The sequence below is a fragment of the Engraulis encrasicolus genome, chromosome 10 (assembly GCF_034702125.1).
Source record: "Engraulis encrasicolus isolate BLACKSEA-1 chromosome 10, IST_EnEncr_1.0, whole genome shotgun sequence".
Taxonomy (NCBI): domain Eukaryota; kingdom Metazoa; phylum Chordata; class Actinopteri; order Clupeiformes; family Engraulidae; genus Engraulis; species Engraulis encrasicolus.
The window spans coordinates 37,771,813-37,786,812 of NC_085866.1; the positions used below are offsets into that span (position 1 = coordinate 37,771,813).

At 45.6% G+C, this 15,000-nt stretch overlaps 2 protein-coding genes across 3 annotated transcripts in view; one reads left to right on the forward strand and one right to left on the reverse strand.

Moving 5' to 3' along the window:
- prickle2a (prickle homolog 2a) overlaps window positions 1-9,711 on the forward strand; it is a 115,100-nt gene extending 105,389 nt beyond the window's left edge. For both annotated transcript variants that reach the window (XM_063208801.1, XM_063208802.1), the window contains exons 7-8: window positions 2,674-3,726; window positions 7,343-9,711. In XM_063208801.1, the coding sequence (XP_063064871.1) occupies window positions 2,674-3,726; window positions 7,343-8,406 (2,117 nt within the window). In that variant the 3' untranslated portion in view covers window positions 8,407-9,711. The remainder of the gene's footprint in view (window positions 1-2,673; window positions 3,727-7,342) is intronic.
- Window positions 9,712-11,217: 1,506 nt separating this feature from the next.
- LOC134457054 (periphilin-1-like) overlaps window positions 11,218-15,000 on the reverse strand; it is a 24,793-nt gene continuing 21,010 nt past the window's right edge. The window contains exon 7 of the mRNA XM_063208819.1: window positions 11,218-14,173. Within this exon, the coding sequence (XP_063064889.1) occupies window positions 13,817-14,173 (357 nt within the window). The 3' untranslated portion in view covers window positions 11,218-13,816. The remainder of the gene's footprint in view (window positions 14,174-15,000) is intronic.

Sequence of the window (15,000 nt, forward strand, 5' to 3'; positions counted from 1 at the left end):
TTTGTGAAAGCGTGCTGTATGTGGCATCATTTGTGGCATTGTTGCATATAATGTGCCTGCTGCAAATTAGGCATTGCTTTGAGAGCTAGCTTGTAGTGCTGCTTGTTTGTAGTGATGGTAGTCTGGCACAAGCGCGCCGGAACGTGTTTCAAACCATCAACTGCGAAAACCATTAAACCACTGTTCCGAAGTTTGCTTCAGTACGGAAAAACCACGTGATATATGACGTATGAAACAGTAAACTGGTTCAGTTTTCCGAAAGTAGCTGCAGTGTTTCGCGCTGCCACACGAACCAGCAGGCGCGCGCAAATGTGTTTGGCCTGTTGCAGAGCCGTCTGCCAGGTTGCAGTGGAGAGAATAGATCTTTTATTGACTGTCATTAGGCCTATAAGTCCCACTTGATAAACAAGTAGACAACATCATCATACGTTACGAACACAACAAGGAGAAGACATTAATGGCCAGCAACGCTTTATTCTGATCGCCCAAAAAATAGCCTAATGAATAAATAAATAAATGTGGCATCGTAGCCTTTGTAATGTCGTCTACCCCAACTGCCTCATCAGTAGCCCAAAATGTCAAATGTCTGGAAGTTAGTGTGCAAGAGTAAGCTCAGTCCAATATTGGGGGTAATGTCGCAGATGATGAGGGCACAACATCTCATCTTATCGAATTGAGCCCGTTTAATTGCAAACATGGCTTTTCACCAGGAGAGGGCCCTGTTACTGAAGCTTCAAGTACTAACCCAATTTTTGAAGCAATGTGCCTAAATGGTTCAGAGCTTCAACAAAGCTTCATTGGCCCATCACTACTTGTTTGCTGTGCTACTTGGTGCAAATATGTTCTCAAAAACTGACCAATGCTATATTCATCATTGGCTCATCAAGAGATACAGTAAAAAGCCCACCTATCACACTCCCACCATTGTCATTGTAACATAGCACTGCGTACTCTGAAATTGTATTCATGCCTACACTTTCAAAGGACCAACGCAAACCTTTATCTCAATAAAGCATATCGTCATAGTATCATGCTCAAGGCACTCCAGTCATGGTGAACGATGGGATGGTGGGGTGGTAACATGGCCAGGGTACCACAGTTATGGAGAATGATGGGTGGGGTTGGAAGTTGCTATGGCCAAATTCATTAATGCAACTATGACCCAGTATTTGCCTGTCATCTCACAGTACAATTCAACTTTTTAACTGAAATGTACTGTTATTTTACTTATACTGCTGTATAAATATTGTAGAGCACTTTTAGTTTAACAATACTAATACTGTGAACGTCCTGTAGAGTACTGTTATTTAACAGTTCAATTGCTGCAGAAAAAAAATTATATACTGTGATACATTGAACAGCACTGAGCTGTATTTGATGTTTGGTGTGAAATAACAGTAGAATTACAGGTAAATATAATTGCCAGTAACTGCCGTTATTTTGCAGGGGAATTTTCTTACAGTGTAGGTTGAAGTCCAAGCATTTACCTAGAGCTGAATGCCGCCGCTTTAAACACATCCACACAAATGCAACAGGCAGTCCAGCACAGCTGCATGATTATGTGAAAGCTAGAGGCATTTACCTCCGCTGGATGCCACTGCTCTCTGGCTGTTTGCTTTTTCTCCTCTCTTTATTAAGTCCAGGAAATGAGAAGGCACAAGACTGTACTTGTTTTCAAAAGACGTAGAATTGATTGAGTCAAAAGCAACCCATTCCATTTGGTTTGTTTTCCATTTGTTAGGAAACAAGAAGCCCTCTGAACTCAGACAAAATGTAATGTTTTATCTGATCATTGGGCCTGCGCGTCAGGATGCACGTACCTTCACACCATGAGTCAAGCTGTCAATAAGTCTTCTTAAGCAATCATTTGGTATTCTGGGGGAAAATGCCACTTTTCTTTTCAAAGAAATACCAAAGAAGAAGAAAATATGAAATACAGTATGTGTGAAATGTGGTCGTTCCTCTGAAATCAGCTTCATCGTGAAAATCTGAAACTCCTACTGTAGGGCTCCCAGTGCTAAAGGGTTACAGATTCCTCTGTCTGGACATTCTGAACACATCTGTTTGGGTCGTGATTATTACCTCTACCAAGGAGGTTATGTTTTCGGTAGCGTTGGTTTGTCTGTCTGTTTGTGTGTTTGTTTGTCTGTCAGCAGGATAACTCAAAAAGTTATGAACGGATTTTGAGTTTTTGGAAATGACAAAAGGAACAAGTGATTAAATTTTGGTGGTGATCCGGATCCATGATTTCTTTAAAAGATTCTTCATCAATGCGGGATAGGGCGAATTTTGACATGCCAGTTTGTAACTCCACAACAACAAGGCATAAAGACTTGAAATGAAAAATATTAGGGTGTAACCCCATTGCCTTGGCAGAGGTTTTCACTCTCTGAGTGCATTTCTAGGTCCTTATGATTTGCACTACAACAAGTTGTGTCCTGTTAATGTTTTACTGATAAAGAAATCCCATTAACCACCAATAATCCAAAGAAGTAGAACTATTTGCACATAGTCAATGTATTTACAATATGATCTTGTTTTTACACTTATATTACATTTATTCACTGCTATTGTGAGTGTATTGAGTACTATATGAAAGTATTGAGACCACTTCATGTGGTTCAAACAGTACATTGACCTATTGTTTGCCCTTCATTGTTTGTTGTCGCGCAGGCATTGACCAGGGTCAGATGACGTACGACGGGCAGCACTGGCACGCCACGGAGGAGTGCTTCTGCTGCGCCCGCTGCAAGCAGTCACTGCTGGGGCGCCCTTTCCTGCCCAAGCAGGGCCAGATCTACTGCTCGCGCTCCTGCAGCACTGGCGAAGACCCTGACGAGTCCGACTCCTCCGACTCAGCCTTCCAGAGCGCCCGGTCGCGCCAGTCGCGCCGCAGTGCCCGCATCGGACGCCACGGTGGCACCAGTGGCAGCGGCGGCAGCGGGAGCGGCGGTGCCAAGGCCAAGGCCAAGCCAGAGGGGAGGCAGCTGTCGGCGGCCAGCAACCCGGACCGCCTGTCGGCAGAGATGGACCCGCTGTCGGTCCAGATGGATCTGCTGAGTGTCAACAGTCCCACCCCGAGCCGCACGCCCAGCAGAACTCCCAGCCGGACCCCCAGCAGAACCCCGAGTCGCACCCCGAGCCTGAACCGGGAGCAAGTGTGGATGAGCCGCGACGAATCCTCCTACCAGTACGAGGCGGCTCCACAGAGGGACCCGTCTCCAGCACCTCCGCCCCCACCCAACCCCCATCAGCACCAGCACCAGCATCAGCACCAGCTGCTGGGCCAGTGCAACCAGCGCCCACCCTACGTGACCAGCCAGAGCCAACAGGGGCCCGCCCCGGCCCACCAGGAGCAGTGGTCCAAGGAGCCTCCGCAGGGGCCCGGGAACCCCAACAAGAAGCCCCCCGTGATGGCCGCGCTGCGTGGACACTCCTTCAACGACAACTGGATGCACCACAGCCAGGACACGGAGTTCCGCGCGCCGAAGCTGAAGACCCAGATGAGCTTCAACGAGGTGTCCAGCCACTTGGGGATGGGGAGGGGCGTCGGCGGTGGGGGTGGCGGAGGCGGGATGTTCTCGGACAAGAGGAGCGTGAGTGTGCACGGGTTCCCCAGAGAGATACGGCCGCCGTTGCTGCGTAGCCGCACCCCAATCAACGAGCTGATGACGCCCCCAGAGCAGACGCCACGCGGGTCCACAGACTCACTGTCTTACGCACCAGGTATACACACACACACACACACACACACACACACACACACACACACACACACACACACACACACACGTACATTCATAAGTTATACACACTGCATACATATGTACAGATACACACATGGATCATACTGTACACTCCTTTTCAATTGTGTCTTATGTCAGAGGAAAGCCTGCAGATACAAGCACACATAGTGTACAGGCTGCATCCACACGACAATGGATTCGAGTGAATCCAATAAAGTTTTGTATCGTTTTGGCCTCGTGTCCGCATGGCACCGGCATTTGGGTACCCCAAACGGATATTCTTGGTTAAACTATAAAACTAGGTGTGGCTTCAAAAGAAATGATGATTGGCGCTACCTGACATGCTGTAAAGCAAGAACCTCACCCCTAAATCTGCAGCATCTTAGATGAGGGAAATTGCACATTACATAACACAGTCGTGAAGACCATTTTCAAGCGCTGCAAATACTAAATCGGATTTAGTAAAAGGGCTCCTCGTCTTCATTTTCCACTTTCTCCTGTCAGTGTCACTGAATCCTCAGTGACATTTATGCTTCTCGAGAGGCTCAGGCTCTCCAGTCTGAGGCGGATGAGTTATGCTTCTCATCACATCCTATCTGCACTGCAAGGATGATGAATGATGTTTAACAACACATCAAGTCTCGTCGGCACCCATTAAAAGTGTATAGCCATAGTAACGATCCAATTGTGATTGTGCTACTTAAGTAATGTAATGCTATGATGCTGTGGTTAAAGGTAGAGTATGTCAATTTGTAGTTGTTTATTTTCAGAATGCATGCTGCCCATTTACAAATGTTATCTTTTATTCAGTATTCAGTAATATTAATTATGACTTGAATAGACAGACATTAGGGCTGCACCATTAATCGAAAATAATCAAAAATCGTGATTAATCGTGATATCGAAATCGTGATTTCAATCGTGATTTAATCGTGGCAATAGTGACGTGCCTTCGAGCGCCCTTGAAGCCAGAACATACTGACAGGCTGGTGTTTCTGGCCAGAAATCTGTCCACTAGGGTGCATCAGATGCCCCCTATGAAAAGATATTGCCTTGGCCCTATAGTAAAATGTTCTACACCCAGTAAAAACACACTGTGTAAAATATTTTGAAATTTGGATGAAGTCTACCGGGGCCACCAGCCCCATGAAAATAGAAAATAATGGTGATAGTCAGAATCTTGGAATAGAAATGGACATTTTGCTGCATAAAGCTACCCCATAAAAAACATATTGTCTCAGCTCTGTGATAAAAATGTTCTATGCACAGTAAAATCACTCTGTGTAAAATATGTTGAAATTTAGATGAATTCTACCGGGTCCACCAGGCCCATGAAAATACAAAATAATGGTGATGGTGATGGGCAACTTGGATTCCAAAGCTGAAGTCCAGTGCCACATATTCCAAATGGCATACCTAGTTTTACCTTTCCAGTTAGGGCAATTGGACAGGTAAAACCAGGTAAATTGAAATCTGTGGCACTGGATTGTGGCTTTTGAATCTAGGTTTGCCATTGTCTTAAAACAGAGGTGGACAAACCGTGTGACACATTTGCCAATATAATGAACCAGCTGAGCCTAATTACCACTTAAGCCAGGTTGATGAGGTAATTAGTGAGATCACCTGTATTGGGAGCACAAACAGAAGGAATATCTAAGCAGGTTGTGTATTCAGTCGATCCACTTACACAGACTTCAGTCTCAGGACAGACTGATGGTCAAACTGCTATATTTAGGCAAATTTGCTCTTTTGCAACACAATATAAATTCCTTGCTGCCTTGTACCACTGCTAGTATCAAGCAAGAGATTGCAAAGCTGCATGACTGTTATATTTGTGTGTTTCATCTGTGGGCCTACAATTCATGGAGGAACATCTGTACCAAAGCTGTGAATGTTCCTTGGAATGCCTAGGCTACAAAGCAGTCAATACAACTGTATTGAAGAGTGCCATTACTTCTTTATCCCATCGCCTGTGGTAGTATTTCACTTTACTCCATCAGATGAGTACCATAACTTACCTGAGAGGCCCTTGGCAATGGACTCTGGACCTGGTGATACCCATGACATACCTAGAAGCCACTTAAGTACAGGTTTTGGGAAGCCACTCTTTCCAACATCACATACAGTTTTATTGTATGTACTCTATTGAGCTACTGCAGGGATTTCTTAAAAAAAAACACAAGTCATTCCAAGGAGCATTCACAGCTTTAGTACAGATGCTCCACCAGGTATTAACAGCTACCTGTACAATCCTGTAGGCCCACAGGTGAAGCACACAAAAGTCATACAACTTCGCAATCTCTTGCTTGATACTGGCAGCGGGTCATCTGGTTCATTATATTGGCTATATATGTGGCACTGGACTTTGGAATCCAGGTTGCCCATCACTATCACCATTGTTTTGTATTTTCATGGGCCTGGTGGACCCAGTAGAATTAATCTTAATTTCAACACATTTTCCACAGAGTGATTTTACTGTGCATAGAACATTTTTTTTATCACACAGCTGAGGCAATATGTTTTTATTGGGTAGCTTTATGCAGCAAAATGTCCATTTCTATTCAGGGCTGGACTGGGCGATAAATAGGGCCCGGGCACTTTTGGATTTAAGGAGATTATTAGTGCCGGAGAACTGACTCACCGGTGGGCCCTGCACCCTCATGGGCCCCTATTTTCAGTAATGTAAAAAAAAAAATGGGGGCCCACGAGGGTGCGGAAATGCCCGCCATGCCAGATGGCCAGTCCAGCCCTGTTTCTATCCAAGATTTTGACTGTCACCATTATTTTCTATTTTCATGGGGCTGGTGGCCCCGGTAGACTTCATCCAAATTTCAAAATATTTTACACAGAGTGATTTTACTGTGCATAGAACATTTTTATCACAGAGCTGAGACAATATGTTTTTTATTGGGTAGCTTTATGTAGCAAAATGTCCATTTCTATTCCAAGATTCTGACTGTCACCATTATTTTCTATTTTCATGGGGCTGGTGGCCCCGGTAGACTTCCTCCAAATTTCAAAATATTTTACACAGTGTGTTTTTACTGGGTGTAGAACATTTTTACTATAGGGCCAAGGCGATATCTTTTCATAGGGGGCAACTGATGCACCCTACTGTCCACCTAAGTTTCATGCTATTGCCTCTTACTTAATTATTACAATTTAGTTTTATTTTGTTCTTCCCATATGTAATTCATTATTGGCTATATTTCATTTTGTTATAATTTAAAAGAAAATTCAGCGAAAATAAAAAAAAAGTGATTAATAATCGTGATTCCGATTTTGACCCAAATAATCGTGATTAACATTTTTTCCCAGAATCGTGCAGCCCTAGCAGACATATTTGGCTGCAGAACTTTCTGTTCTTTGGTCAGACCTGTAAATATTAGTTTATTACTTGGTAAATATTCTTAAAAATATGAATGGGCAGCATACATTTTGGGAATGAGCGACTAAAATTACTTGCTGGACATTTGTCAGTAAATTCTGGTGTCATGCATATTATGATATGTGTATTATGTTTTATATTTGTATCTCTTTTGTATTTGTTGATGAATAATTAATACCATATTATATTTGATTGTCTTTTTTTTCAGGCAACTCTTTGGACGGCACCACCAAGCGTCAGGAGCACCTGTCGCGTTTCTCCATGCCGGACCTGAGCAAGGACTCGGGCATGAACGTGTCGGAGCGCAGCAACATGGGCACGCTCAACTCCTCCATGCAGTTCCGCAGCACCGAGTCACTCACTTCGGCCACGCGCGCCTTCTACGAGCTGGGCATGCCCGTGCCCCTCAAGGGCTACCCGCCAATGCAGTACTGGGACCCGCCGCGCGGCCTGGGCTTCCAGCCGGACAGCAGCAAGGTCAAAGGTCAACGCGTGGGCTTGGCGGGCAGCATGGGGAACGTGCACGTGGTGACCCCCGTGATGGACCGCCGAGCCCCGCCGCGGCCCGCCAGGATGGGGGAGCAGGAGCAGCAGCAGCGTGGATCCAGGCAGAGGCACCGCGACGGACGCCGGCATCACCACCATCACCACCACCACGGGCAGCACCATCACCACCACCGACATCGCCAGTCACGCCGCTCCCGATCCGACAACGCCCTCCACCTAGCCGCACAGGGCCCTGGTGGCACCGGCACTGGTGGCAGTGGTGGCAGCGGAGGTGGAGGTGCCTACCACGGCGACCTGAGCCAAGCACACTTCTTCCAAGAGCAGTTCCGCCTATCCCAGGCATTTGGAGGCGGATTTCCTGGTGGTGGTGGAAACCTGGGTGGATACCGGCAGCAGTTCTACCCCAGGCCGTGCCCACGGACCACCTCTGACCTCACGCTGAACCCGGGAGGAGGTGGAGGAGGGTCCGGACTGGGGCCCGGTGGGGGGGTAGGGGGGCGTATGGGGGGTCCTCCCTTCCTAAACGGCTACGGGGAGCAGGGAGGAGAGGAAGGGGACGAGGAGTACTTCTGCTCCACCTGCTCCTCCTCCACCGAGGAGTCAGCTGACGAGGGCTACTTCCTGGGCGAGCCCATCCCCCGGCCCGTGCAGCTGCGTTACCTAGACAACGAGGAGCTGAGGCACAGGTACAGCCCCACGGCCATGGGGGGCCGCCATTTGCACACCCGCAGGCGCAGGAAGAGCAAGAACTGCAGCATCTCCTAGGGCCCGTTGGTATGGAACGAGATGAGAAAGGAGGGATGGAGAGAGAGAAAGAAAAGGAAGAGAGAAAAGAATGAGACGAGAGAGAAAGAGGGCGTGCATTTGTATATCATGCGTGCAAACAGGCTATGAAGATAGTGTGTATACCATACAGTACATGTGTAAAGGCAATGGCATATTGTTAAAAAAAGATATGTGGGAGGAAGCACTTATGTGAATTTGTGTGGATACAACAGAAGATGTACGATGTACAGTATACAGTATGTGTAAAAATTAGGCTGTGAGTTGCACTCTGCACTGAATGGGCGATTCAGTGTGTGTGTGTGTGTGTGTGTGTGTGTGTGTGTGTGTGTGTGTGTGTGCGTGCGTGCGTGCGTGCGTGTGTGTGTTAATGTGTCAGAGAACAGTTTGTACATGAATGAAAGATTTTTTTCTGGTGTGGTAAGCTGAACAGAACACTGCCCGGAGTTCAAGCCGACGGATCTAGTCTTTCAAAATCACAGTATTATCAGATATTCCTGGACATGCGATTCAAAATCTTCAATGGACCATAACAAAGCCGCACACAATACGGATCTCACCTCATCATAACACACTGTATTTGCTGTACTTATAAAACCAGATTAACACTTTATGAACTATTGTGAACTGTTTACAGAGACTGTAAAGTAAATATGACTAGAGAGATGCTATAAAGAGATGATCTAAAAGAGTATTAACTATTAACTATTTAAATATGACTTTAAATATTGTACTCCTGACCACCCAAATATTGTAGAGAAAAAAAGCTGTGCAATAAGAATGTCCCTCTGGTGATCTTGGTGATGGTTTGACCACTGTCCTTCAGAAAAGGAGAGAGAGAGAGAGAGAGAGAGAGAGAGAGAGAGAGAGAGAGAGAGAGAGAGAGAGAGAGAGAGAGAGAGAGAGAAAGAGAAAGAGCACAGAACAGAACTTGCCACTGAGTGTCACTTGACTACTCAAGTGTGTATGGAAGGCCATGCATGGCTGTGGGATCAGCTGTTCCCTCAGCTCCAGGAAGGGGCTGTCTAGCAGAGTGTCCAGACCCAGTAAGCTGTGGTGGTCATGATGCTAGTGGTTTCTGTGGTGTAGAGCCTGTGACGGTTGGTAACAGTGGTGGTGTTGGACCCCAATATCCGCTGTCCAGCACCGTAAAGTGGGCTGCTTACCGATGGAGGTAAAGCTTGCTGTAAATTCACCCAGTACGCACCGTACGCAGGAGGCGGAGTGTGAGTGAGTAGGCTGGATTTGTACAGAGTCGGTAGGCATCTGTGTGGTTTATCTGCAGTGTCCCTGTCCCATTACACACACACACACATCCCCCCCCCCCCCCCCAGCCTACCAACTACCTACATCCCCGTACCCCCTGGCTTTCTCCCTCTCCCTCTACACCGTTCCTCAGCTTCTGCCATTTCTGCATCAAAAATGAGCTACTTGATCCCTTCTTCTCTACCTTTTTTTTTAGTTCCTGCTTCTCTCGTTCCTTCTTGCTTTCCTTCTTTCTGTTTGTTTCTCTGGCCCTTTTCTCATGATGGCATTGTTCGGTATCGTCCAGTGTTTCATGCAATACTCCCCCTCCCTCTACTCCCGTGTCCTTCTTTCAATTCTTGAAATAAATAAAGAAATAAAAAATAAATCAAATAAAACGTACAAGTGTACAGTGAAATCATGTTTCTCTTTTAAGTTATGGGTGTAGTACTTGTAAATGTACTGTAAATATGGTCCAAAATATTTCTATATATATTTTGTATCTTCAGATGCAATTATTTGTATGATAGGATGTAGAGAAGAATAAGAAAAAATATATAACAGAGCTGCCTGCACGTGCCCTTGCTGTTCCCGTCTCGTAATGGAATTAAAGGATTATTCTAATAAACCCCCTAAAATGGCTCTGTATGTTTCTGCTCGCAGTGCTGGTGATTAGCCGTGGCATTTCAGCGTTGCCATAAACAGACACCTCCTTATGCTCGCTACATAAATATCGCTCACAGGGGAAAACGCAGAGAGAGAGAGAGAGAGAAAGAGAGAGAGAGAGAGAGAGAGAGAGAGAGAGAGAGTCTTTATAGTCACAAGACCATGGAGGTGTTCCGTTAAATTAAGACGTGTGTTATGTAACATATAATATGCATTTAAATTAAACACCCAACACAGTCAGTCACTTGAATATCAAGTGATATTTTTTTTGCTTGCTTTCTGCTATGGGCGGCGCACAATACAAAAGAACGCAAGCCGCAAAACTCAAAATCACACAAGCTTTAATATTTTTACACGTTTTCAAGACAGCGCACACACAGTAATTGTGGGGGGGAAAAGTGAACAATGGTAGCTGGAGTCACAGCGAGTGTCAAACACAAAACAATATAAAAAAGGAAGACCATTTGTGTTCTCTCAACCGATTCCATGAAAAGATGAGTGTCCCGTTTCGATTCACATACTGTACTGTCTAAAAATGACAGATAGCAAAAGCAAAACGCTTCAAGTTCAAGATGTGCTCTTCATCACTCCCCTGACAGTGCTTGAGATTTTCTACTTCAAGATAAAATACCTTTGTCCAACCTGTAAGCCCCGAATCACAAGATCAATCACAATAGCTTAGTCACATTTATACTCCTACACACACACACACACACACACACACACACACACACACTGATGGCTTTGGCGAGGCCCAGGATAAAGCGATCTGAAAGGGCCCCCAACTAAATAGATACAATGTAATGAGGACACAATTCTGCACCACCACCCCCACCCCCCATCAGCATCCTTGCATGCACAACCCCCCCCCCCTCTCTCTCTCTCACACACACACACACACACACACACAATGTTAAAAAAAAGCTGTGAGGAAGACATAGCAGCACGCAAATGGTCACACAATATACCCTGCTGCTTGTCACAATGCCCATGCAAGCATGGAACACTCTCAGAGAGCTACTGCTGCGTATTGCACTCATTGTATGCCCAGTGAATTTTCTCAAGAAATTAACAAGTAAAAAAAGGCTATCATCACACTTAAAAGCAGGAAGTGGCAGACAAATTAGCAAACACACACACACACACACACACACACACACACACACACACACACACACACACACACACACACACACACACACACACACACACACACACACACACACACACACACACAAACACAATTATGGGTTTTAAAAATAGATTATCGTTTCTTACAAACACACATGCACACACCACACGCATTCACACACGCACGCACGCACGTGCACACACACACGCACACGCGCACACACACACACACACACACACACACAGGTGAGTGATTATGGAGTTGTACACAGTATATGGAGTTGTACACAGTATGTTGGTCACAGTGTGTCTACAAGTGGTAAAGCAAAAGCCCCTGGTGTCAGGTCACTGTTACAGTGGAAACCCTGATGCAGAATAGACATTTGTGCCTTGGTGTCAAAGGGTGACACTTTTTATAGGTCCATTATGTCCATTTTTTTTAAATAACTTATTTCCAGAATTTGCGTCATCCATTCACGAATCCTTTTCATGAATATTTTTCCCACGACAATTTTGTTTCACCACGTTTAGTTTCATTCATTACGGTTTGGAAATGCTTAGTCATACCAGTAAATATTAGTCAATTTAATAAGTCAATATTCATGAAGATCAAATGTGTGAATGAGGAACATAGTCTATGAAAATTACACAGTGGAGCTTTGATTGTAGTCGTCTGATAAAGGTAGGGCAAAGTTCAGGAGGTAAATGGTTTTTATGTTATGTTGTCTTTATGTTATGTGTTCAACAACAGACACGGATATGCATGAATACCACGCGCGCACACACACACACACACACACACACACACACACACACACACACACACACACACACACACACACACACACACACACACACACACACACACACACACACACACACACAGAAACTGCAGAGGTGGTTAAGTGACAATGTAGTTTTTACTAAAATAAATAAAACACTTTTTTAAACCATGTACAAAGCTGAATGTTATGTAGCTCCATGGTTCCCTGGTAGTCTAACAAGTACTCTGTCACTTACAACAAAAGGCACAGTGAGAACATGTTTGGTGTATTAATCATTGATTAAATACACTGTTTTTTATACAGGCTGTACCTTGAGGTAGTTTCCTAGTGACTGTAATGCTACAATTAAGTGCCTACAAGTGAATTGACTGGGAATAGGAATAAGAAGTCCAATAAAAAGTATGCATTCAATGTTCTTTTCACAATACGCTGATCAAAATGGCTGCCCTATCTCCGGTCAGGAACTCAGGTAAGTGTTGACACTTGTTGACATGTGACTTACTTTACTCTTTTAACCACCTCTGCAGTATGACCCCTGATGTTTCTGTTACAAACCATATCATGAACTGTGCGATTCACAACAGCACCGTAAAATGTAAGCATGAGCACGCACGTGCGCATGCACACACACATGCACACACACATACATACACACTTCTTCACATTAGTCTCACGTGGGTATCTCTGCTACAGTAGATGAACCCAGTCGGCGGTTCGACGGCTCCTTCCTCCCCGTCCCTGAAGCTGTTTCCAGGCCAGTGCCAGTGCCAGTGCCGGCTCCTGCACCAGTCACACTGGGTCCCTAAGTGCTGACCAGTAAACAACCTGCATTCAAACGGCATTGTTTACCTCATTGTGGGTGACGCCCAGAAAAATCTGCTGACGTCTACTCAATGATGCTGTTTGCTTTGGAAGATACAAACAAACAAAAAATGTCCCCGTTTTACTCCACATCGTCAGCCAACTTTTCCAGATATAATTTGGATGATCCTAATTTGCCACTAAATTTGGGGGGAGCTGTGGCCTAATGGTTAGGGAGGTGGTCTTAAGATTAGAGGGTTGCAGGTTCAAATCCTAACCTTACCTCTCTCCCTACACCTCCATCCATGGCTGTAGTGCCCGTGAGCAAGGCAATCCCACATTGCTCCAGGGACATCCCCATTGCTCCAGGGACAGTAACCAATGCCCTGTAATATAACTAAATCGCTTTGGATTAAAGTGTCAGCTAAGTGTAATGCAGTGGTATAGAACGCGGGTATACGGAGTATACCCACCTCTAAATTTCAGGGATTTCAATGTACCCACTTAAAATTGATTGTTCCATTGTTTTGAATGGCACAAATATATACAGTATACCCACTTCAAAAAATGCTCAAATTTACAGTATACCCACCACAAAAAAAGCAGACTACACCACTGGTGTAATGTAATGTCAACTGTTTTAGGTCAAACACGAATTTGCGTTGTGTCAACACATCAGTTGATTCAAGATTAGCTGTGGGAACGGGAATGGGCACCGGCACTGCTCTCTGTCAGCCCTGAAAAACACCTTCAGCGTCAGGAAGTCAGTGCATGGGAGACACCTCCTGTGGAGGCTGGGCTGCCGGAGGAGGAGGAGCTGGAGGTGCTGCAGGAGCCTGAGAGGAAGGTGTTGATGGTGTTGATGATGATGAAGGAGGAGGTGGAGGATGAGGCGGTGTAGCATGAGGAGGTGTTGGATGAGGAGGTGTCGGGGTGGGCGAGGGGCAGACCTGCCGGGCGTCGTAGTCCTGGATGAAGTCCTGCATGGCCTCCACGCAGCGTAGGCCGATCTCGCGCAGGTTCTCCTGCAGGGACGACTGGATGGGCCGCTCCAGAGACGGGTCCTTGGCGATCAGCATCTTCACCACCACGCCAAACGTGTCGCAGTCCTGGCGGTACACCTGGGGAGATGCAACAGGCGGTAGATACGTACGTTACATACACATACAATGTACATGCGCACGCAGACACTCGCACACACTCGCACACACACACACACACACACACACACACACACACACACACACACACACACACACACAAACACTTGTCCAATTCATATAATGTTATCAGAAAGTTGTAATGTGCGTGTGTGTGTGTGTGTGTGTGTGTGTGTGTGTGTGTGTGTGTGTGTGTGTGTGTGTGTGTGTGTGTGTGTGTGTGTGTGTGTGTGTGTGTGTGTGTGTGCACTTATCGTACATGTCTGTATTAGTGTGTCTGTGTGTCTCTGTGTCTCTGTGTGTGTGTGATTATGGTGATTGTCTATCTATACTGTGTGCTTAGTTTAATTGCACATTAGAGACTGGTCACACACAATTTCAAACTTCTGTGCTAACATTGCTACATAGATTTTCGACGATAAAGTACACTTCACTTGACTTGTAACATAAAAGTACACACCGCCACTTGTTGCTTTTTGATTGGGCACAACACAGCTCAATCGTGAAGCAAAAAGTGGCGCCCGAATCGCGCTATGTCGAGCTGTAGGCCTACCAGAAAACCGGAGCCTAAACAGAACCTAAACCTAAACAGATTCAATTCCGAGAGAGAGACAGAGAGATGGGAGGAATTGATTAATGACCAGGAAAAAATACGACATGGGCACCATATCTACCTGCAGGACCGATGACAGCTTTGGCCACTGGGCCCAGGACAAATTCTGAAAGGGCCCCAAACCCAATGCATACAATGTATAGAGGACCCAATTCTGGGCCCTCTCTCTCCCTGG